Source organism: Bos javanicus, chromosome 3, assembly GCF_032452875.1.
Source record: "Bos javanicus breed banteng chromosome 3, ARS-OSU_banteng_1.0, whole genome shotgun sequence".
Taxonomy (NCBI): Eukaryota; Metazoa; Chordata; class Mammalia; order Artiodactyla; family Bovidae; genus Bos; species Bos javanicus.
The window spans coordinates 11,137,264-11,159,180 of NC_083870.1; the positions used below are offsets into that span (position 1 = coordinate 11,137,264).

General features: G+C 38.5%; 1 protein-coding gene across 1 annotated transcript in view; it reads left to right on the top strand.

The window, feature by feature from the left end:
• Positions 1–21,917, top strand: part of SPTA1 (spectrin alpha, erythrocytic 1) — an 87,810-nt gene that overhangs the window by 6,283 nt on the left and 59,610 nt on the right. The window contains exons 6-16 of the mRNA XM_061402261.1: positions 2,043–2,176; positions 3,006–3,150; positions 5,073–5,227; positions 6,193–6,328; positions 6,428–6,529; positions 8,228–8,365; positions 8,970–9,080; positions 10,738–10,815; positions 10,947–11,102; positions 12,653–12,857; positions 14,258–14,439. Of these exons, the coding sequence (XP_061258245.1) occupies positions 2,043–2,176; positions 3,006–3,150; positions 5,073–5,227; positions 6,193–6,328; positions 6,428–6,529; positions 8,228–8,365; positions 8,970–9,080; positions 10,738–10,815; positions 10,947–11,102; positions 12,653–12,857; positions 14,258–14,439 (1,542 nt within the window). The remainder of the gene's footprint in view (positions 1–2,042; positions 2,177–3,005; positions 3,151–5,072; positions 5,228–6,192; positions 6,329–6,427; positions 6,530–8,227; positions 8,366–8,969; positions 9,081–10,737; positions 10,816–10,946; positions 11,103–12,652; positions 12,858–14,257; positions 14,440–21,917) is intronic.

Here is a 21,917-nt window from a genome sequence, read left to right on the forward strand (position 1 = left end):
GAGGTTACTCTTGCACTGTGCAGTACATCAATTTTTCATGTTTATGAAGTGGCAAAGAATATAAAATAATCGTGGCTTCTCATAATATATATGATATCATTAAACAAATTTTTCTTTGAGGGGGAAGGAAAAGGAGGCAGATTTACCCCCATTTACTTAAGAAAATGCTTAAATAACCTTTTAATTTCTGAGCATACAAATACTCAGTGTGTGACTAAATACCCTTAACATATGTAAGAACTGGGAAGTCAGTCTGATTTTATATGTACGTGAAAGAATTGAACAGAAACTGCAATAGTGGGCTATCATGCTTTTCCATTTAAAGTTTTATTATCACTGCAGCTATATAATGGGAGTGATATTTATGTGTAAATAGAATCAAAATTTCAGGATTAATAGGTACTAGAGTAGGGAAAATAAACTATTTCTCAATTTTTTCCAGGCCTCATTTCCAACAGTCTCTAAATTTCTCCTTCTAACATGATTGTATTTTTATTATTGTGCAGATTTCTTCTTCTTTTTTTTTTTTTTTAGTTATCAGTTCAGTTCAGTTCAGTCGCTCAGTCGTGTCTGACTCTTTGCGACCCCATGAATCGCAGCATGCCAGGCCTCCCTGTCCATCACCACCTCCCGGAGTTCACTCAGACTCACGTCCATCGAGTCAGTGATGCCATCCAGCCATCTCATCCTCTGTCATCCCCTTCTCCTCCTGCTCCCAATTCCTCCCAGCATCAGAGTCTTTTCCAATGAGGCAACTCTTCGCATGAGGTGGCCAAAGTACTGGAGTTTCAGCTTTAGCATCATTCCTTCCAAAGAAATCCCAGGGCTGATCTCCTTCAGAATGGACTGGTTGGATCTCCTTGCAGTCCAAGGGACTCTCAAGAGTCTTCTCCAACACCACAGTTCAAAAGCATCAATTCTTCGGCATTCAGCCTTCTTCACAGTCCAACTCTCATATCCATACGTGACCACAGGAAAAACCATAGCCTTGACTAGATGGACCTTTGTTGGCAAAGTAATGTCTCTGCTTTTGAATATGTTATCTGTTACTATCTACCAAACCACTACAAAACTTAAAACAGAAAACATTTTATTTTTCCATGGTTAAGTGAGTCAGATTCACTGAGTCAGCTGCTCAGCTGGGCCATTCTCCCGATCTCACCTGATATTCTTAAGTAACTGCAGTTACACAGTGACTCAGTTGGTGTACAGGATCTAAAACAACCTTCCTCCCATGTCTAAGGATTTGGCAAGGATAGTGCAGGCTTTCTCCATGTGCTCTCTCATCTTTCAGTAGATCATACTTTTTAATATGTTCCAAGAAAGTAAGAACAGAAGCTGAAAGACTTCTTGAGGCCTAAGTACTGGAGCTTATAAAATATTATTTCTACTTGTAAAGAAGGAAGGAGAAGAAAATTCTGTCTGAAGAGGCTGAAAAAAAGAAATGGAAATAGGAATAAACAGGGATAGGAGGGGTCTGGAGACCTGGTGTATGGCAACTACTCAAAATTGCCAAGTATCTAAATGGGCTGATACTAGCTAGCTTTATCTGATAAACACAAATTTCATTGCTTCAGATAGTCTGCGAAACTGCGTGAATTGCAAAATTAAATTTATCTGCATGTTTATCTAGTTCTGGGAAGAGGAAAATAGCTCCAACTATATTCTCAAGGTGTCAGGGCCCCAAAAGAGCCAAAACTCACAGTACTCGAGATCTGAAAAATTAAGTCAGACTTCATGAAAGAAATTTTCTCTTCCTTGGTTTCCAGGGTCTTGAGGGAAGCTAGCAGCCATCAACATGATGGAGTTCTGAAAATAATGAGGTTGGGCAACCTATGTTAGTAGACTAGTCTTGAGCTGTGGACAGAAGATACAACATCTGGTGGTTTGGTTTTCTAGATTTTGGTGATGTGGATCAAGTAAAAGGGACCAGGGCTAAGGTGAAATGTAGTATCTGGCTAAATGGCTATCCTCTGCTTAGTGAAATAAGAAGTTTTTAAAAGTTTTTTCTCTATTAGTCCAACACTGACTTACTCCCACAGGAAAAGCATCCTGAGCTGCCCTCGATTGAGTCAAAGCAGAAGGAGGTGAATGCAGCCTGGGAACGTCTCCATGGTCTGGCTCTCCAACGACAGAAAATGCTGTCCAGTGCTGCAGACCTTCAGAAATTCAAAAGGTAGGAATCTGGCCACTGAATTGTAGAAAACTGCAATAGCACCAGGCTGGGTATTTGGGTTAGCCTTTGTCTACTGTTAGCAATTAGTGGCCAATACCTTGAATCAAAGAAAATCATGTTCTTGCCTTTAAAACAACAAGGAACACAGTGGTTAAAATTGTGATCCAGTCAATAGCCAAGTGTGTTAAATGGAGCTTAAAGTAATAAAGTTAGCACTAGTGAATTAGTGATGGAAGTTCTGCAGGGGCAAAAGCAGAACGAGAATGGAGGGTGAGGTTGTGAAGAAGGACATTTGTGAAGAGCTAACCCAGAAGTATATCTGGAGGCTCAGCTGACAGGATGCCCATGTCTCTACATCTCGATGGAAACCATAAAAGTAGGAACTCTTTTTAAAAATCTTTGTGCATTTATTCTATTTTTGGCTGTACTGGGTCTTGGTTGTTGTGGACGGGCTCTCTCTAGCTGAGATGAGCCTGGGTTTACTCTCCAGTGTGGTGGGCGGGATTCTCATTGTGGTGGCTTCGCTTGTGAAGTGCAGACTCCAGGTGTATGAGCTTCAGTAGTTGTGGTGCACAGGCCTAGCTGTCTCTGCATCTGGGATCTTCCCGGACCAGGGATTGAACCCACATCCCCTGCATTGGCAGGTGAATTCTTAACCAATGGATCACCAGGGAAGCCCCCAAACAGGAATTCTTTATGCTATTTTTTGCTAGTGTGTGGGAAGATAGGATAATTTCTGACAGGTGAATGAGGCTGGTCCTGCTGGGTGCTGTTTGCCCTGGAATGCCTGCCTTCTTCCTTTGCTGTAGCTCATGGGGTTGTCTGGCAGGGATGTGACTGAAGCCATCCAGTGGATTGAGGAGAAGGAGGCTCAAGTCACGTCTGAGGACTATGGCAAAGACCTTGTGAGCTCTGAGGCACTGTTTCACAGTCACAAGACACTTGAGAAGAGCCTTGCAGTCATGAATGACAAGGTAAGCCTGTGGGAGAAAGAGCTAACATCCTTGAGTTAAAAGAGCCATCTGACGTTCATCTTTTCTCCATAAGTAAGTGAAGTTGCTCAGTCGTGTCCAACTCTTTGTGATCCTATGGACTGTAGCCCACAAGGCTCCTCTGTCCATGGGATTTTCCAGGCAAGAATACTGGAGTGGGTTGCCATTTCCATCTCCACTTGTCTCCATGCTGCTGCTGCTGCTGCTGCTGCTGCTGCTGCTAATAAGTCGCTTCAGTCGTGTCCAACTCTGTGTGACCCCACAGAAGGCAGCCCAACAGGCTCCTCTGTCCCTGGGATTCTCTAGGCAAGAATACTGGAGTGGGTTGCCATTTCCTTCTCCAATGCATGAAAGTGAAAAGTGCAAGTGAAGTCGCTCAGTCGTGCCTGACTCTTAGCGACTCCATGGACTGTAGCCTACCAGGCTCCTCTGTCCACGGGATTCTCCAGGCAAGAGTACTGGAGTGGGGTGCCATTGCCGTCTCCGACTTGTCTCCATAGAACATAGTAAATTCATTATTTCAATGAAAGAGAAATTTTGTGCCACCTGAATATACCTCTTTATTCTAGTTTATAACTTGTACATGATTCTTGGATATCTAGTGTTTTGTTTAAATTATTTTTATTTAAATACACACATATATATATATATATTATATATACACTTATGCTTTTTGTAATATATTTCATAATTTAAAACCAAAATAGATAGCTTCATGAATGGTTTCCTGCCTAAACACACCTTCTCTTTTTGGAGATGAACCTTGTTTCTTTTTGTCCTTTACTCAGTAGAAAAGGGAGAAAATTTCTTCTTCTCCTTTTATAATAAACATAGACACTAAAACACTCTACTCAACCCACCTTTGGGTTTTCTTCTGGAAGCTGAAAGACCTCGATTCCTGTACCTATGGTAGGCATAGTCACACTAGAACTTGGCGTAAGCCTCCCATTCTTACTTCTTACCCTCACAATTTTAACCATAACTTAAACTAATTACTCCTCAGCTTTTACAGTGGAGTCAGCCCACAAGAAGATCCCTAGTTACTATGCTTTAATCATAGTTCTATCCCTCAGTCCAGTTTCTGAAAAATATTTCACCAGTCTACTTTTTTCCTTCCTCATTTTTCCCCTTTGATTTTTTTGTTTTCTAATTATGAGTGATAAAATACCATGACTTAATGAATAATTATAATGAAATCTCATCTTAGACAACACCTGATTATAATTGAATATAGTGGAAGGACTAATGGTAACGTGGAATTTTCCCTAGTAACCCTACTCTTCAGGAATTGTGCTCACACTGGCCTGGCATTACTGGAATTTTCTTAGCAAAAATTTTCGTTAGCAGAAGTATCTCTCTGATTCCTATGGTAATGTTTATGAAAACAGTATAGAGGGTAATGAAGGTCAGATATATGTCTAAATATTGCTTCTGATAAAGATTTATTGAATGACCTCAGGCAGATAAAATACTTAGCCTCTCAGTTTTCACATACAAGGGGAACAAGAATAGTTTCTGCCTCATAGTCTTATTAAATGGACACTATAAAACAAGAAAATGCATGTGACATGCTTAGCACAACAAGAGACAAAAAGCAGTCAGTAAGTTATTATAGTTAATATAGTTACATGAATATAATAATATAGATATATCCATATAAATGCACTAATATGTTATTCTTACTTATATAATTATTATGTTACATCCCTCCCATAAAACTTTGTCAGGAGGATCAGAATACTTGGATTTCCCACTAAGTTTATTTTTTTCCTTTTTCTAAAATTATATAGTAAGTTTCAGATGTACAGCATTATCATTAGACATATGTGTGTACTATAAAGTCACCATCTGGCACCATACTGTTGACCCACCTTCACACACTAGGTTTCTTTTTCATCCCAAAGGTGAAGGAGTTATGTGCCAAAGCAGACAAGTTGAAGCTTTCCCATCCTTCAGATGCAGCTGAAATCCAGAAGATGAAAGAGGATCTGGTCTCCAACTGGGAACATATTCGCAACTTGGCTACCAGCAGATATGAAAAGCTGCAGGCTTCTTATGGGTGAGAAAGCCTTCTTCTCTATTATGTTAACTACCTCTACAGGGTCAAAGTGCAATATTAAAACAGAAATAAAAGAGCAAAAGGAATAAAATAATGAATGGCCCAGCCCTCCTGCCTGCTCAGTAGAGACAAAAGAAATTTTAATTTTCCAGAAGTCCTTTGCAGGATGATATAATCCTCAGAATGACATCTCCTTTCACCTATACCCTTTCTGTCTTCCTCTGTTTGTATAGTTGTAAGAAGCTATGAAGTGGCCCATGAAGCTGAAAAAATATTTGAAGAAACATGTCAAAATCTTGGCCCTAGCTAAGGAATTGGAATTAATTTCCAAGCTGAAGAACAGAAAATAAATCTAGAATTATTTCCTGAATGTAGGTCAGCTTATAAAAAAAAAAACCAAACTTTGAATATCATTTCTGTACTTAATTTTTATGATTAGTTGTTAAATCACCAGAAAATAGTCTTTATCGTATTGATATGATTGAAAATGAAATGGTGAGGCTTTGATTTTTTGAACAGGTAATTTTTTTGGTGACTTTTGTCTTCACTGATATGGTGAAGAGTGAATTAAAATACATAAGGGCTCCTAATCCTAACTCTAGCTGCCCCTTATCATAAGGTGCTTCCTGTTGTTTATGTTATGTGATTATTTATTGGCCTCATAGTACTTTACTAAATAGTACTTTACTTCAAGTGTTTCTGGAGTGTGACTGTGATATTGGAGATGTTATGCCCAAGTGCTTCATCACACAAAGACTCATTCACCCTAGGAATATACAATCTAGAGTGAAGGATTCATAGCCAGCATTGCTAAAGGAATAGGGAAGTACATGAGAGGAATGAAGGGGTAGATTTAATGCAAAAGGCATGTCGTATATCTTAGCCCAACCCAACTCTGACTCTTTGTTCAATGTCCATTTGCATCTGGTTCCTCCTTTCTGTCTTTTCCTTTACCTTTTCCCCAGGTACCAGCGGTTCTTATCTGACTATGATGAGCTCTCAGGTTGGATGGAGGAAAAGACTGCTCTGATCAATGCTGATGAGTTGCCCATAGATGTGGCTGGTGGGGAAGCCCTACTGGACAGGCATCAGCAGCATAAGGTAGAGAGGAAGGCCTCCCCAGTAGGAGGAGGAGGGAGGTGACAACAATACCAGAAGATTTCCTGCTTCATTTTAACCCTTTTTTTCTTGTGGTCACAGCATGAGATTGACTCTTATGATGACCGATTTCAGTCTGCTAATGAGACTGGTCAAACTCTGCTGGATGCCAATCATGAAGCATCTGATGAAGTTCTAAAAAAGGTAATCCAGTTTAACAGAATTTGTGAAAGTTTGATATATAGCCTTCACTTAATCTCTTACTGATTGACAATCTCTGAATGGAAAGAGGACAGAAGACATATAAATATTTTAACATAGATCCAGATTTCACATTGCTTCCTTCATATATTGCTTTAGCTAGAGTGAGGCTTTTGAAATTCTCAGAACTTGATGTGTGCTTCCTCATCTCTGAGACGTTAGTCGATCTAACTAATTTCATCACTTGAAAGTGAAGGCATTAGTTGCTCAGTTGTGCCTAACTCTTTGTGACCCCATGGACTGTAGCCTGCCAGGCTCCTCTGTTCATGTAATTCTCCAGGCAAGAATACTGGAGTGGGTAGCCATTCCCTTCTCCAGTTCCCAACCTGGGGATTGAAATTAGGTCTCCTACAGTGCAGGCAGAGTCTTTACCATTTGAGCCAAGAAACCTCCATGCCATCTTGCCTTGTCACATGTGCTCTGTTGTGTCACTTTCCCATGCTAGTCTCTAGATGGTGAATTTTTTGAGGACTGCTCCTTATTCATCTTTGGGTTCCCTAAGGTGCCTAGCATGGTTCCTGGTACATGGTTCCTTTTCTTCTCTCCTCTGTACAACCTCAGATCAGGCTGATTTTCCTGTATCTGTGTTTCTGAAATCTTCCTTAAGCAATAGGAAAGCTTTACACACTGCCATCATCATAATCTTCTAGATCCCAAGGGCTTACCTAAACCTCCTGATCCCTGAGACATTTTGCTCTAGTCATAGAGTCATAGGAATTTCTGGGATGATAATTGAAATAAGATTTGCAGGTTCTCTGCATCTCATTAGCTTCCAAGCACAGCCACCAGTACTATATGATGAACTGAGATCTCTGTATTTTCAACTCATCAAGAATCCTATGGGAAAATTATAATATGAATTTTTATTTTTAACAATTTTCTGCAAAGGAAGAGTGGAACTCTAAAACCTTGAAATGTACCTGTTATCCTGAATTCTGAGAATTTGTACCATCTTTTTTATGGAATTATCACAGCAGTTTTAATAAGCTGGGGTTTCTCGGACAGATGCTTGGGCAGAAACAAAGGCTTTCATGAGTTTGAGAATGTCCCTTTTTCCTTGATGGTTCTCATTTGCATTTGAAATAGAAGGCAAACTTCTCAATCTGATCATTTAAGTGCCCTGTGAACTTGAGTTTCATGAAATGTCCACTTTTTTTAGACACTGCAGTTTTCTCTGGAGCACTTCGTATAATCTAATGATTACCTGGAATGTGGTATTGTGTCCTCCTATAATCCTGATCTCCACCTCTCTGCCCTTTAAATCTTGGTTTGATACAATAGTTTCTATACTTCTACTCCCTGTGTCTTTGAATCAATTAATCTTTTCTTCTTTATTTGTACATAGTAAGTGTGGTATATCTCTATTATGGTATTTCTCCCATTTTTTCTATACTATAGGGATTTACTTAGTTGTAGTGATGGACAGGGAGGCCTGGCGTGCTGCAATTCATGGGGTCGCCAAGAGTTGGACACTACTGAGCAACTGAACTGAACTGAACTGAGGAGCCTTAAGAGAAAAGCCTGTTTTTCTATTCATTTTTTTCCTTCAAAGGGCCTTGCATTTATTGGATGCTCAGTGACAGTAGGATAAAATAAATTCATTTAATATCTTCCTGGTCTTTTGCTTCTTCCTTTCCAAAGATGTCATTACTTACCTACAACTGGGCGGCTCTGCTGGAGCTGTGGGAGAAGCGTCGGCAGCAGTATGAACAGTGCTTGAACCTGCACCTCTTCTACCGTGACAGTGAGCAAGTAGACAGTTGGATGAGCAGACAAGAGGTAACACAGGGGCTCAGCAAGTGTCCAGAAGCCATTTCTCTTGCTCCTCATTCACTACTATCAGCATCCTCACCACCACTTCAGTTCACCTGGGAACTAGAGGGTGAGCCGCAAGGAAGAGAAAAGATCGACCCTCTCTGTAAGGCTCTTGAAATTCCCTCATGGATAAATGCACAGGAAAAATATTTAAATACAAAGCACAGAGGTTTTAAACTTCTCCGAACATGCAGCAAAATGAATATCCAATTGTTAAGGGATCGGTGAAAGAAAAATGTGATGAGTGAGGCAGAGCTAACCAGGGATTTTCTGGTGGAGTTGAGTGGTCCTCTTGAGGATTTGAGAACACAGAATCATGCTTAGATTGGTTGGTTCACACACTGAGATGAAGGTAATAAATTTGGATGAGAAAGTTGGGAAGGGAACTCTGAAGCTGAGGTTCTGCTCTTTGAGGTTAATCTCTATCTCCTCTCCTACCTTGTGTTAATTCCCATCTTGCTTTCCATCCCCCTCACCTCCTTTCTTATTCCTTTTCTCAGAGATATTCCAAAGGGAATGATTCTCACTGGTGAGGCACAGCTGGGATGTATCTTTCTGTCTTCTACAGGCCTTCCTGGAAAACGAGGACCTCGGAAATTCCCTGGGCAGTGTAGAAGCCCTTCGTCAGAAGCATGATGACTTTGAGGAAGCTTTTACTGCCCAGGAGGAGAAGATCACAGTAAGAAATGGGCCCTGGTTTGGGCATTGGCTTCATATTTTTTTTTTTAACTTTACAATATTGTATTGGTTTTGCCATATATCAAAATGAATCAGCCACAGGTATACATGTTAATTGGAGGATAATTGCTTTACAATGTTGAGCTGGTTTCTGCCTTACAACAATGTGAATCAGCCACATGTATATATACATTCCCTCCCTCTTGAACCTCCTTCCCACCCCCCACCCAATCCCACACCTCTAGATTGTCACACAGCACCAGGTTGAACTCCCTGTGTTACACACATCTCATAGATTACCAATCCTTAGAATTACTCATAACTATCAGACATGAGAGTTGTTTTAAAAAGAGAAAACATCCAGAAAAATAATCATACCCACGTTTTATCAACACATTTCTTATTCCACAAAGCATATTTAGAAAGTATTTATTTAAAAATTTTTTTTCAGAATTAGGTAAATTTATTTTTAATTAATTTAATTGTAGGACAGTTCCTTTAAAATATTGTGATTTTTTTAGAAAGTTTTTAAAGATTTTGAGCAATTTATATTTTCTGACACAGTGCCTGATTGTCTTATTTTTTTTTCCTGCAGTATAAATAGAAACTATGGGATCCATATCCAATTTGAATCATAACTTAAAATATATTTGAATATATTATTTACATTTTTTAGTCTTTTCCTCTCCAGTAATATCTCCATTTAGCTTTCTTTAGTAATATCTAGATATCTAGGTAGTATCTATTTTTTCCTGTATATCTTCATCTATATGTTTTGCATTTAATGCTGCTATAATTTTCTTGTGAACCTTAAGTTACAGTGTCCCAGAAACTTGTCAATACATAAGCAAGTCTCAGAGAAGTGTAAGGGAGACTTTATTTGTCCAATGTATATATACTATATGTCTTTGGCTGTCTCCTAGGACTGTGCTGGAGTTAGCCAAAACTTGCACATGTGCATGTATACCACCAGCAACAACAATCACCACAAAACTCCAAATTTTCTTTGTTAATCTTAGATCAATTCAGAGCTTGCGATGGTCCCTTCCCAGTTCATATGCTTATTAGGTTGATTTTCATTGGTAAAAGATAACAATGTAAAATAAGTTATTGTTTATTAAATACTATTTGTAATTTCACATCATTTTCCTATTCCCAATCAATTAATTCATCCTGAGCAATTTTGAGAGTTTATGAATGAATATGAGTCAAAATTCACATGTATAATATGACTCCATTCCCCATATAGCTAGAGATAGAGATGAATTATTAAGAAGTACATATGGTATATGATGGATGGGTGAGTGAATAGATAGATAGATAGATAAAGACTGGCCATTGAACAAGGCTGTATCAACAATGGTTCTTAAAAATTTAAAAATAGATCAAATATTCACCTCATAGTGAAAACAGGTTTCATTCACTGTAACCTAGATTAAGAAGAAACTACTGTGGCATAGAGAAAATAATTAACCTGTCTGAGATTTATATTTTGAAATACAATTTATAACAGAAATCAGAAGTAGGACCCAGATCTTCTGACCCTGAATCTTGTCCTCTTCCCACATTGTCATGCTTCTTCTTTAAACAGCTAAACAAACTGTGGCGACTTACTCAGTGCCAGTGAGAGAAAAACACTTTTTTTTTTTCCCCCCCAGACCATAGACAAGACTGCAACCAAACTGATTGATGATAAGCATTATGATTCAGAGGAGATCGCTGCTATCCGGGATGAAGTATGTGCATCTGCCTGCCTGTGCACCCGGGCCAGGGAAAATGTTGGAGCATTGTTAACCATGGTAGGCAGTAGATCTCAGGCATCCATATTTTATTTTTCTGACCGTGAGTTTGTTTATGTTTTTTGCAGCTGTTGGTCCGACGGGACAATCTACGAAAAAGGGCTGCCATTAGACGCGGATTGCTGGAGGATTCATTCCTTCTGCAGCAACTGTATCAGGACTCAGATGACCTAAAGAACTGGATCAACAAAAAGAAAAAGTTGGCAGATGATGAAGATTACAAGGTAGGCAGGGTTGCAGACCCAGAACATACTCATTGGTACTTAATTTAATGAAACTACAATCTTGGACCTGAAAAGACAATAGCGTTCAGCTGGTGAGCCTCATTTTATAGATGGAGAGACAGAATCTCAGAGAAGCACAATGATTCCTCCAAGACTGTATTTCTAATTTCCAATTTTCCAATACCCTGTTTCCCATCACCCCCTTTCCCTGGCACAATTTCCAGTGGTCCTTAATAGAGCAGGGGAAAGCAGGAATTCTCTTTATTTAGCTGCATATCCCCCTTTCTGCTGCCCTATGCACCCTTATAGTAGGAAAATGTTGGGTCTAGTCATAACGTACATTCAGGCTACCAGGAACTCAGAATTAACCTAATGGTTTGACACAATATAAACTTACTGCTTTGTAGCTGGAAAGGAACAATTCCTTATTTTACAGATGAAGAAACCAGGATCTGAATTGTGTAGTGAGTTGCCCAAGGTTAACCGATTATTTAGATCTGTTTAACATAGAGTTAGACACATGAATTCTCTTGGGGGAAAGTAAACACTGGGCTTGAATTCATTCCCTGTCCTGTTTTAGTTTGTGTGACTCTGAAAAATTCCTGAATTATCTTTGAGTCACACATAAGTTTTTTTTATTTTGGTATTATATAAAACACATATTTTTCACTCACAATATAAATTATCAATAGGCTTCCCTTATGGCACTGTGGTAAAGAATCTGCCTGCCAATGAGGGAGATGGAAAGAGAAGTGGGTTAGATCCCTGTGTCGGGAAGATCCCCTGGAGTAGGAAGTGGCAACCTGCTCCAGTATTCCTGCCTGGAAAATCCCATGGACAGAGGGGTCTAGCTGGCTACAATCCATGGGGTCACAGAGAGTCAAACATGACTGAGTGACTGAGCATAATAAACTGTTAAACTATTTTGCACACACACACACACATACACTCACAAATTTTTGCATTTACAGTCAGGACTGGAATCAGTCTCTTGATTTCTAGGCCAAAATCTATTCACTGTATTTACTTTCTAAGTATCATTTAGTCTTAAATGTATACCTCTGATGCTCTTGTTCTAATATTCTTTTGATAGAACTTTGAGCATCTAATTTTTAACTTTCATTCTGTAAAACTTATCCCTATGTGCTTGTGTTCTCTAGAGGAGTTATGGTTCCAGTGTATGTAGGGTAAACAGGTCTTCTCTGCTAAAGGCAGGAATGGAAAATAATCTCCATCTTTCATGCCAGCTGTGATCGATTGATAATCCTTACATATGGTGTCATATTTAAAGTGATATTCAGACCATATCCAGACTCAATAGAAATAAGTTCAGGAGGTGATTAGCTATGTCTGCCATTTGTATGAAAGGAGTAATTGGTCATAGTTTCCTGAGCATCCTCTGGCTCTATACTTGGACTAGAACAGTTCTGCCTTATATCCTCTTCTTAGTTCACTTAGATTTATAGTGAAAAAAAAATTCCTGTCCTCAAAATATCTGCCCCTCATTTTTCAAGGAATTGTTTTCTTTCACTGTTTTCATTTTCTCTTAGGAAACACTGAACTTGAAGAGCCAGGTTCAAAAGCAGAAAGTCTTTGAAGAAGAATTGGCAGCTAATCAGATCCGACTTAATAATATACAGAAAACTGGCCAGGAGATGATTGACAGCAATCATTATGCCTCCGACAAGGTGGCTGATCGTTTGAGGGAAGTTGAGAGCCTCTGGATTGAACTGCAGGAGGCTACAGAGCAGAAAGGTTAGAAGCAGAGTCTTTTAAGAAATGAATTCCTAAATTCTGAAACCCACCTTCATCTTTACCACCTTGAATTTACCCGATGGCCTCTGTGAGAAGGGAGGGATGTTACTCATTTGCCTCCCTGTGTCTTCCTCTATTGGTCAAGAAATTTAAAAAATCTAACCTAAACTTATCACACACAATTATTATATATTAACACAATTCTTCTATATATTAACACAATTCTTTTCTTCAGATATGTAGGTCTTTTCAACTGAAATTGTATTTGTTTTCTTTTCACTTTTCTCCCTTTTTTTTCTTCCTGTTGAATAAATATTCAGATATCGTGAATTCAATATTGACTATACATCTAAAATAAGTGTCCATAATTCGATTATACATCTTTTTGTTCTATAAATGAAGCAACATATTCTGACTCAGGTTATTTAATTAGGCATTAAAATATGGTTGGGGCCACATGTGAGGTTCCCATGATATTTTATTCTTGTGAAAAGGCTTGATGGCTTGCTGTTTCACCTATCTGGGCATATTCAGGTTCTATTGTAAGCTCTTAAAAAATTCCCATGTCTGCTTGACTAGCCTCTACTTAAATTTAACTTCACCTCTTACTTTGACAAACAAATCAGTCATCATAATTAACACAAATAATGATGCTTTTTCTGTCAATAGTCCATTTGTTATAAACATTATCTACAGACATGCCTCTGTCCTGGTTATAGAAAAGATACATCATATTGATTTTGTCAGATATCCTGATTTTTGGTTTAGGAAAACAAATCAACTTGACTGTAACAAGAATTTGCTGTTACTTCATGTCCTAGTAATTGTTTCACAGAAATAATGCAAATGATTGTTATAAAATCATATGATAAAGAATTTAGCTGAGAACAGTGGATAATCAAAATATTTTCTGGAAGAGAAAATTGTAGGGTGTGGTTTGTGATAAAGAACAGGCACTAAGGCAGAGGTGGCTGATGGTTAGCAAAGTTCTGAGGAAGATATTTAGGAAAAAATACTTCAAAATTTCAAACTGAGCTAACCCCAAGTTTTATTTTCTCTTGGAAAATGACATGTTTATGCTTGAATCCCTTTGAAAGGGAGGTCTCAATAGAGAATAACAAGTGACAAGATAGTTAAAAATCTAACATAGGCCCATACCTCAACAAGAAATGAACATATTGTTTATATCTGTTTTGAGAACACTACTATCTTCAAAAGAAAATCCTATCTGAATTCTACAAATTAATGGTAATTTTTTAATGTAATCACATGTTAGACAGTTATATTTTTCCCATTGGACTATCCAAACATTATATTTTTCCTTAAGTTGGTATAACTTGTAATAGCATATAATGAGGATTAGTTATGATACCTGTCTTACACTTGATGTCTTTTCCTAGGGATCCAGTTGCATGAAGCAAATAAGCAGCTTCAATTTGAAAATAATGCAGAAGACCTGATGCAATGGCTGGAGGAAGTGGAATGGCAGGCTAGATCTCAGGATTATGGGAAAGGCCTAGCAGATCTACAGAATCTGCTCAGGAAACATGGCCTCCTGGAATCTGCTGTGGCTACTCGTCAGGTTTGTAGCTCTTTAACCAATTGTGAGCCAAGTTACCCATATACATTCTGAGCACATTCATCATAATTATTATTTAAAAAAAAAAGTGGGACAAAGCAGGAAGCTGTTAGGTATTTAGAATAGGAAAAAAGAAGTCCAAAATGGCGGTGAAGAAAGACAAAGAACAGAAAAAGCCCATGAAAATGGAGCAAAAGAAAATCTGCAGACCGGAGTGAGAAACTCAGGTGAAACAAACACACCCCTTTCTTGGCTAGCCCAAGTTGCATAGGGCAGGCTCATTGGGGAGGAGACAAAAAATATAAAAAAAGGAAGCCAAGATGGATTGAGGCTTCTCCTTTGGGGTCAGCCTGCCCTCACGCCTCAAGAGTGTATTATCCTCTGCTTGCCAAATAAAACTGAGCTATAACCAAGCTTTAACACTGGTCCACCATTTCAAATCTTTGCTCCCATGAGATAGAACTGAAGAAATTTACACAATCCCCCAACATATCTGATACCATGACTTGGATGATATACCGGGAGAGCGTGTAATTTTCTCTGTTCTGTCTTGCAGCAGTGGGCAAAGATTTGAAATGGTGCACCAGTGTTACAGCTTGGTTACAGTTAAGTTTTATTCGGCAAGCAGAGGATAGTACACCCTTGAGGCATGAGGGTGGGCCATTCCCAAAGGAGAGGGCTCAGTCCTTCTTGGCTTCCTCTTTTTATATGTTTTGTCTCCTCCCCCTGAGCCTGCCCTGTGCAAATTGGGCGAGCCAAGAAGGGCGTGTGTTTGTTTCACCTGAGGTTCTCACTCCGGTCCACAGATTTTCTTTTGTTTCATTTTTATGGGCTTTGTCCTTTCTTTGTTTTTCTTCACCGCCATTTTGGACTCCTTTTTCCTATTCTAATTACCCAAAAAAGCCAAAGGTAAAAATTCAAAATGTTTAGTTGGTCAACTACCTCTTTCTAGTATCTCCTTTATCCAGCTATTCTTCTTGGTGCCTGGTGTCTTTTGTCAGAACCCTATGGCTGCTATAAGACTTTATTGACTCTTCTAAATATGATGCTGTACTCTTAATCCAGAAACCTGGATTTTATATAGCCTTATCACTTACTAGTTCTGTGGTGTATCTTTTCACCTGTTTGCACCTCTGTTTACTTACCTGTAAACTAAAAGTTTGGATAAAATTATGTCTTTCTATTCTGGCATCCTACAATTCAAAACTTGAAATATTTTTAATTGTACTTTTTTTCTTTTCTTAAGAAAATTGAAACACAGAGAAATGAAGTGACTTCTCCAATGTCACAGAGAAAATTAACAGCAGGGCCAGGACTATGAAACAGATGTCTAGGCTGTTGGTTTCAAAGTTACCCACTGAAATCACACCAGACTATTTTTTTAAATATAAATTTATTTAATTGGAGACTAATTACTTTACAATATTGTATTGGTTTTGCCATACATCAACATGAATCCCCCACGGGTATACACGTGTTCCCCATCCTGACCCCCCTTCACATCTCCCTCCCTGTACCATCCCTGTGGGTCATCCCAAAGCACCAGCCACAAGCATCCTGTATCCTGCATCAAACCTGGACTGGCAATTCATTTCATATATGATATTATACATGTTTCAATGCCATTCTCCCAAATCATCCCACCCTCTACCTCTCCCACAGAGTATAACAAACTGTTCTATACATCTTTGTCTCCTTTACCATCATTCTAAATTCCATATATATGTGTTAGTATACTGTATTGATGTTTTTCTTTCTGGCTTACTTCGCTCTGTATAATAGGCTCCAATTTCATCCACCTCATTAGAACTGATTCAAATGTATTCTTTTTAATGGCTGAAGGAAATGGCAACCCACTCCAGTGTTCTTGCCTGGAGAATCCCAGGGACAGGGGAGCCTGGTGGGCTGCCGTCTAAGGGGTCGCACAGAGTCAGATATGACTGAAGCAACTTAGCAGCAGCAGCAGCAGCAGCAATACTCAATTGTGTATATGTACCACAGCTTTCTTATCCATTCATCTGCTGATGGGCATCTAGGTTGCTTCCATGTCCTGGTTATTAAAAACAGTGCTGCAATGAACATTGGGGTACACGTATCTCTTTCAATTCTGGTTCCCTCAGTGTGTATGCCCAGAAGTGGGATTGCTGGATCATAAGGCAGTTCTATTTCGAGTTTTTAAAGGAATCTCCACACTGTTCTCCATAGTGGCTGTACTAGTTTGCATTCCCACCAACACTGTAAGAGGGTTCCCTTTTCTCCATGCCCTCTCCAGCATTTATTGCTTGTAGACTTTTGGATCGCACCCATTCTGACTGGCTTGAAATGGTACCTCATTGTGGTTTTGATTTGCATTTCTCTGATAATGAGTGATGTTGAGCATCTTTTCATGTGTTTGTTAACCATCTGTATGTCTTCTTTGGAGAACTGTCTGTTTAGTTCTTTGGCCCATTTTTTGATTGGGTCATTTATTTTTCTGGAATTGAGCTGCAGGAGTTGCTTGTATATTTTTGAGATTAGTTCTTTGTCAGTTGCTTCATTTACTATTATTTTCTCCCATTCTGAAGGCTGTCTTTTCATCTTGCTTAGAGTTTCCTTTGTTGTGCAGAAGCTTTTAATTTTAATTAGGTCCCATTTGTTTATTTTTGCTTTTATTTCCATTTCTTTGGGGGGGGGGCAGGGCATAGAGGATCCTGCTGTGATTTATGTCAGAGAGTGTTTTGCCTATGTCTTCCTCTAAGAGTTATATAGTTTCTGGTCTTATGTTTAGATCTTTAACCCATTTCAAGTTTATTTTTGTGTACAGTGTTAGAAAGTGTTCTAGTTTCATTCTTTTACAAGTGGCTGACCAGTTTTCCCAGCACCACTTGTGAAAGAGATTGTCTTTTCTCCATTGCATATTCTTGCCTCCTTTGTCAAAGATAAGGTGTCCATAGGTGCGTGGATTTATCTCTGGGCTTCTATTTTGTTCCACTGATCTATATTTCTGTCTTTGTGCCAGTACCATACTGTCTTGACAACTGTGGCTTTATAGTAGAGCTTGAAGTCAGGCAGGTTGATTCTTCCAGTTCCATTCTTCTTTCTCAAGACTGCTTTGGCTATTCGAGGCTTTTTGTATTTCTATACAAATTGTGAAATTATTTGTTCTAGCTTTGTGAAAAATACTGTTGGTAGCTTGATAGGGATTGCACTGAATCTATAGATTGCTTTGGGTAGTATACTCATTTTCGCTATATTGATTCTTCTGATCCATGAACATGGTATATTTCTCCATCTGTTAATGTCCTCTTTGATTTCTTTCACCGGTGTTTTATGGTTTTCTATTTATAGGTCTTTAGTTTCTTTAGGTAGATATATTCCTAAGTATTTTATTCTTTTCGTTGCAATGGTGAATGGAATTGTTTCCTTAATTTCTCTTTCTATTTTCTCATTATTAATGTGTAGGAATGCAAGGGATTTCTGTGTGTTGATTTTATATCCTGCAACTTTACTATATTCATTGATTAGCCCTAGTAATTTTCTGGTGGAGTCTTTAAGGGATCATATCATCGGCAAACAGTGAGAGTTTTACTTCTTCTTTTCCAATTTGGATTCCTTTTATTTCTTTTTCTGCTCTGATTGCTATGGCCAAAACTTCCAAAACTATGTTGAATAGCAGTGGTGAGAGTGGGCACCCTTATTTTGTTCCTGACTTTAGGGGAAATGCTTTCAATTTTTCACCATTGAGGATAATGTTTGCTGTGGGTTTGTCATATATAGCTTTTATTATGTTGAGGTATGGTCCTTCTATTCCTACTTTCTGGAGAGTGTTTATCATAAATGGATGTTGAATTTTTTCAAAGATTTTCTTTGTATCTATTGAGATAATCATATGACTTTTATTTTTCAATTTGTTAATGTGGTGTATTGCACTGATTGATTTGCAGATATTGAAGAATCCTTGCATCCTTGGGATAAAGCCCACTTGGTCATGGTGTATGATCTTTTTAATGTGTTGTTGGATTATGATTGCTAGAATTTTGTTAAGTATTTTTGTATCTATGTTCATCAGTGATATTGGCCTGTAGTTTTCTTTTTTAGTGGCATCTTTGTTAGGTTTTGGTATTAGGGTGATGGTGGCCTCGTAGAATGAATTTGGAAGTTTACCTTCCTCTGCAGTTTTCTAGAGGAGTTTGAGTAGGATAGGTATTCAGTTCAGTTCAGTTCAGTTCAGTTGCTCAGTCGTGTCCGATTCTTTGCGACCCCATGAAGCGCAGCACGCCAGGCCTCCCTGTCCATCACCAACTCCCTCTTCTCTAAATTTTTAGTAGATTTCAGCTGTGAAGCCATCTGGACCTGGGCTTTTGTTTGCTGGAAGATTTCTGATTACAGTTTCAATTTCTGTGCTTGTGATGGGTCTGTTAAGATTTTCTATTTCTTCTTCGTTCAGTTTTGGAAAGTTGTACTTTTCTAAGAATTTGTCCATTTCTTCCAAGCTATCCATTTTATTGGCATATAATTGTTGATAGTAGTCTCTTATGATCCTGTGTATTTCTGTGTTGTCTTTTGTGATCTCTCCATTTTCATTTCTAATTTTATTGATTTGATTTTTCTCCCTTTGTTTCTTGATGAGTCTGGCTAACGGTTTGTCAATTTTATTTACCCTTTCAAAGAAACAGCTTTTGGCTTTGTGGATTTTTGCTATGGTCTCTTTTGCATTTATTTCTGCCCTAATTTTTAAGATTTCTTTCCTTCTACTAACCCTGGGGTTCTTCATTTCTTCCTTTTCTAGTTGCTTTAGGTGTAGGGTTAGGTTATTTATTTGACTTTTTCCTTGTTTCTTGAGGTATGCCTGTATTGCTATGAACCTTCCCTTAGCACTGCTTTTACAGTGGATTACAGGTTTTGGGTGGTTCTGTTTCATTTTCATTCATTTCTATGCATATTTTGATTTTTTTAAATTTCTTTTGTGATTTGTTGGTTATTCAGCAGCATGCTGTTCAGCCTCCATATGTTGGAATTTTTAATAGTTTTTCTCATGTAATTGACATCTAATCTTACTGCACTGTGGTCAGAAAAGATACTTGGAATGATTTCAATGTTTTTGAATTTACCAAGACTAGATTTATGGCTCAGGACATGATCTATCCTGGAGAAGGTTCCGTGTACACTTGAGAAAAAGGTGAAATTCATTGTTTTGGGGTGAAATGTCCTATAGATATCAATTAGGTCTAACTGGTGTATTGTGTTATTTAACGTTTGTGTTTCCTTGTTAATTTTCTGTTTAGTTGATCTATCCATAGGTGTGAGTGGGGTTTAAAGTCTCCCACTATTATTGTTATTGTTAATTTCCCCTTTCATACTTGTTAGCATTTGTCTTACATATTACAGTGCTCCTATGTTGGGTGCATATATATTTATAATTGTTATATCTTCTTCTTGGGTTGATCCTTTGATCATTATGTAGTGTCCTTCTTTGTCTCTTTTCACAGCCTTTGTTTTAAAGTCTATTTTATATGATATGAGTATTGCTACTCCTGCTTTCTTTTGGTCTCTATTTGCATGGAATAGCTTTTTCCAGCCCTTCACTTTCAGTCTGTATGTATCCCCTGTTTTGAGGTGGGTCTCTTGTAGACAGCATATATAGGAATATTGTGTTTGTATCCATTCAGCCAGCCAGTCTGTGTCTTTTGGTTAGGGCATTCAACCCATTTACGTTTAAGGTAATTAACGATAAGTATGATCCCTTTGCCATTTACGTTATTGTTTTGGGTTTGAGTTTATACTCCCTTTGTGTGTTTCCTGTCTAGAGAATATCCTTTAGCATTTGTTGGAGAGCTGGTTTGGTGGTGCTGAATTCTCTTAGCTTTTGCTTGTCCGTAAAGCTTTTGATTTCTCCTTCATATTTGAATGAGATCCTTGCTGGGTACAGTAATCTGGACTGTAGGTTTTTCTCTTTCATCACTTTAAGTATGTCCTGCCATTCTCTTCTGGCCTGAAGAGTTTCTATTGAAAGGTCAGCTGTTATCCTTATGGGAATCCCCTTGTGGGTTATTTGTTGGTTTTCCCTTGCTACTTTTCATATTTGTTCTTTGTGTTTGATCTTTGTTAATTTGATTAATATGTGTCTTGGGGTGTTTTGCCTTGGGTTTATCCTGTTTGGGACTCTCTGGGTTTCTTGGACTTGGGTGATTATTTCCTTCCACATTTTAGGGAAGTTTTCAACAATTATCTCAAGTATTTTCTCCTGGTCTTTCTTTTTGTCTTCTTCTTCTGGGACTCCTATGATTCAAATGTTGGGGCGTTTAACATTGTCCCAGAGGTCTCTGAGACTGTCCTCATTTCTTTTAATTCATTTTTCCTTTTTCTCCTCTGATTCATTTATTTCTACCATTCTATCTTCTACCTCACTAATCCTATCTTCTGCGTCTGTTATTTTACTATTTGTTCTCTCCAGAGTGTTTTTGATATCATTTATTGCATTATTCATTATATATTGACTCTTTTTCATTATTTATAGATCTTTGTTAAACCTTGCTTGCATCTTCTCAATCCTTGTCTCCAGGATATTTATCTGTGATTACATTTTGTTTTCAAGATTTTGAATCCTTTTCACTATCATTATTCAGAATTTTTTATCAGGTAGATTCCCTATCTCTTCCTCTTTTGTTTGGTTTGGTGGGTATTTATCCTGTTACTTTACCTGCTGGGTATTCCTCTGTCTCTTCATCTTGTTTATATTGTTGTGTTTGGGGTGGCCTTTCTGTATTCTGGCAGTTTGTGGAGTTCTCTTTATTGTGGCGTTTCCTCACTGTGGGTGTGGTTGTATGGATGGCTTGTAATGTTTCCTGGTTAGGGAAGCTTGTCTTGGTGTTCTGGTGGGTGGAGCTGGATTTCTTCTCTCTGGAGTGCAATGAAGTGTCCAGTAATGAGTTATGAGATGTCAATGGATTTGGAGTGACTTTGGGCAGCCTGTATATTGAAGCTCAGGGCTGTGTTCCTGTGTTGCTGGAGAATTTGCATGGTATGTCTTGCTCTGGAACTTCTTGGCCCTTGGGTGCTGCTTGGTTTCAGTGTAGGTATGAGGTGTTTGATGAGCTCCTGTCGATTAATGTTCCCTGGAGTCAGGAGTTGTATGGTGTTCTCAGAACTTGGAGTTAAGCCTCCTGCTTCAGGTTTTCAGTCTTATTTTTACAGTAGCCTCAAGACTTCTCCATTTATACAGCACCATTGATAAAACATCTAGGTTAAAGATGAAAAGTTTCTCCACAGTGAGGGACACCCAGAAAAGTTCACAGAGTTACATGGAGAAGAGAAGAGGGAGGAGGGAGTTAGAGGTGACCCGAGTGAGATGAAGTGGAATCAAAAGAGGAGAGAGCAAGCTATCCAGTAATCACTTCCTTATGTGCGCTCCACAGTCTGGACCACTCAGAGATGTTCACAGAGTTGTATAGAGAAGAGAAGAAGGAGGAAGGAGACAGAGGTGGCCAAGAGGATAAAGTGGG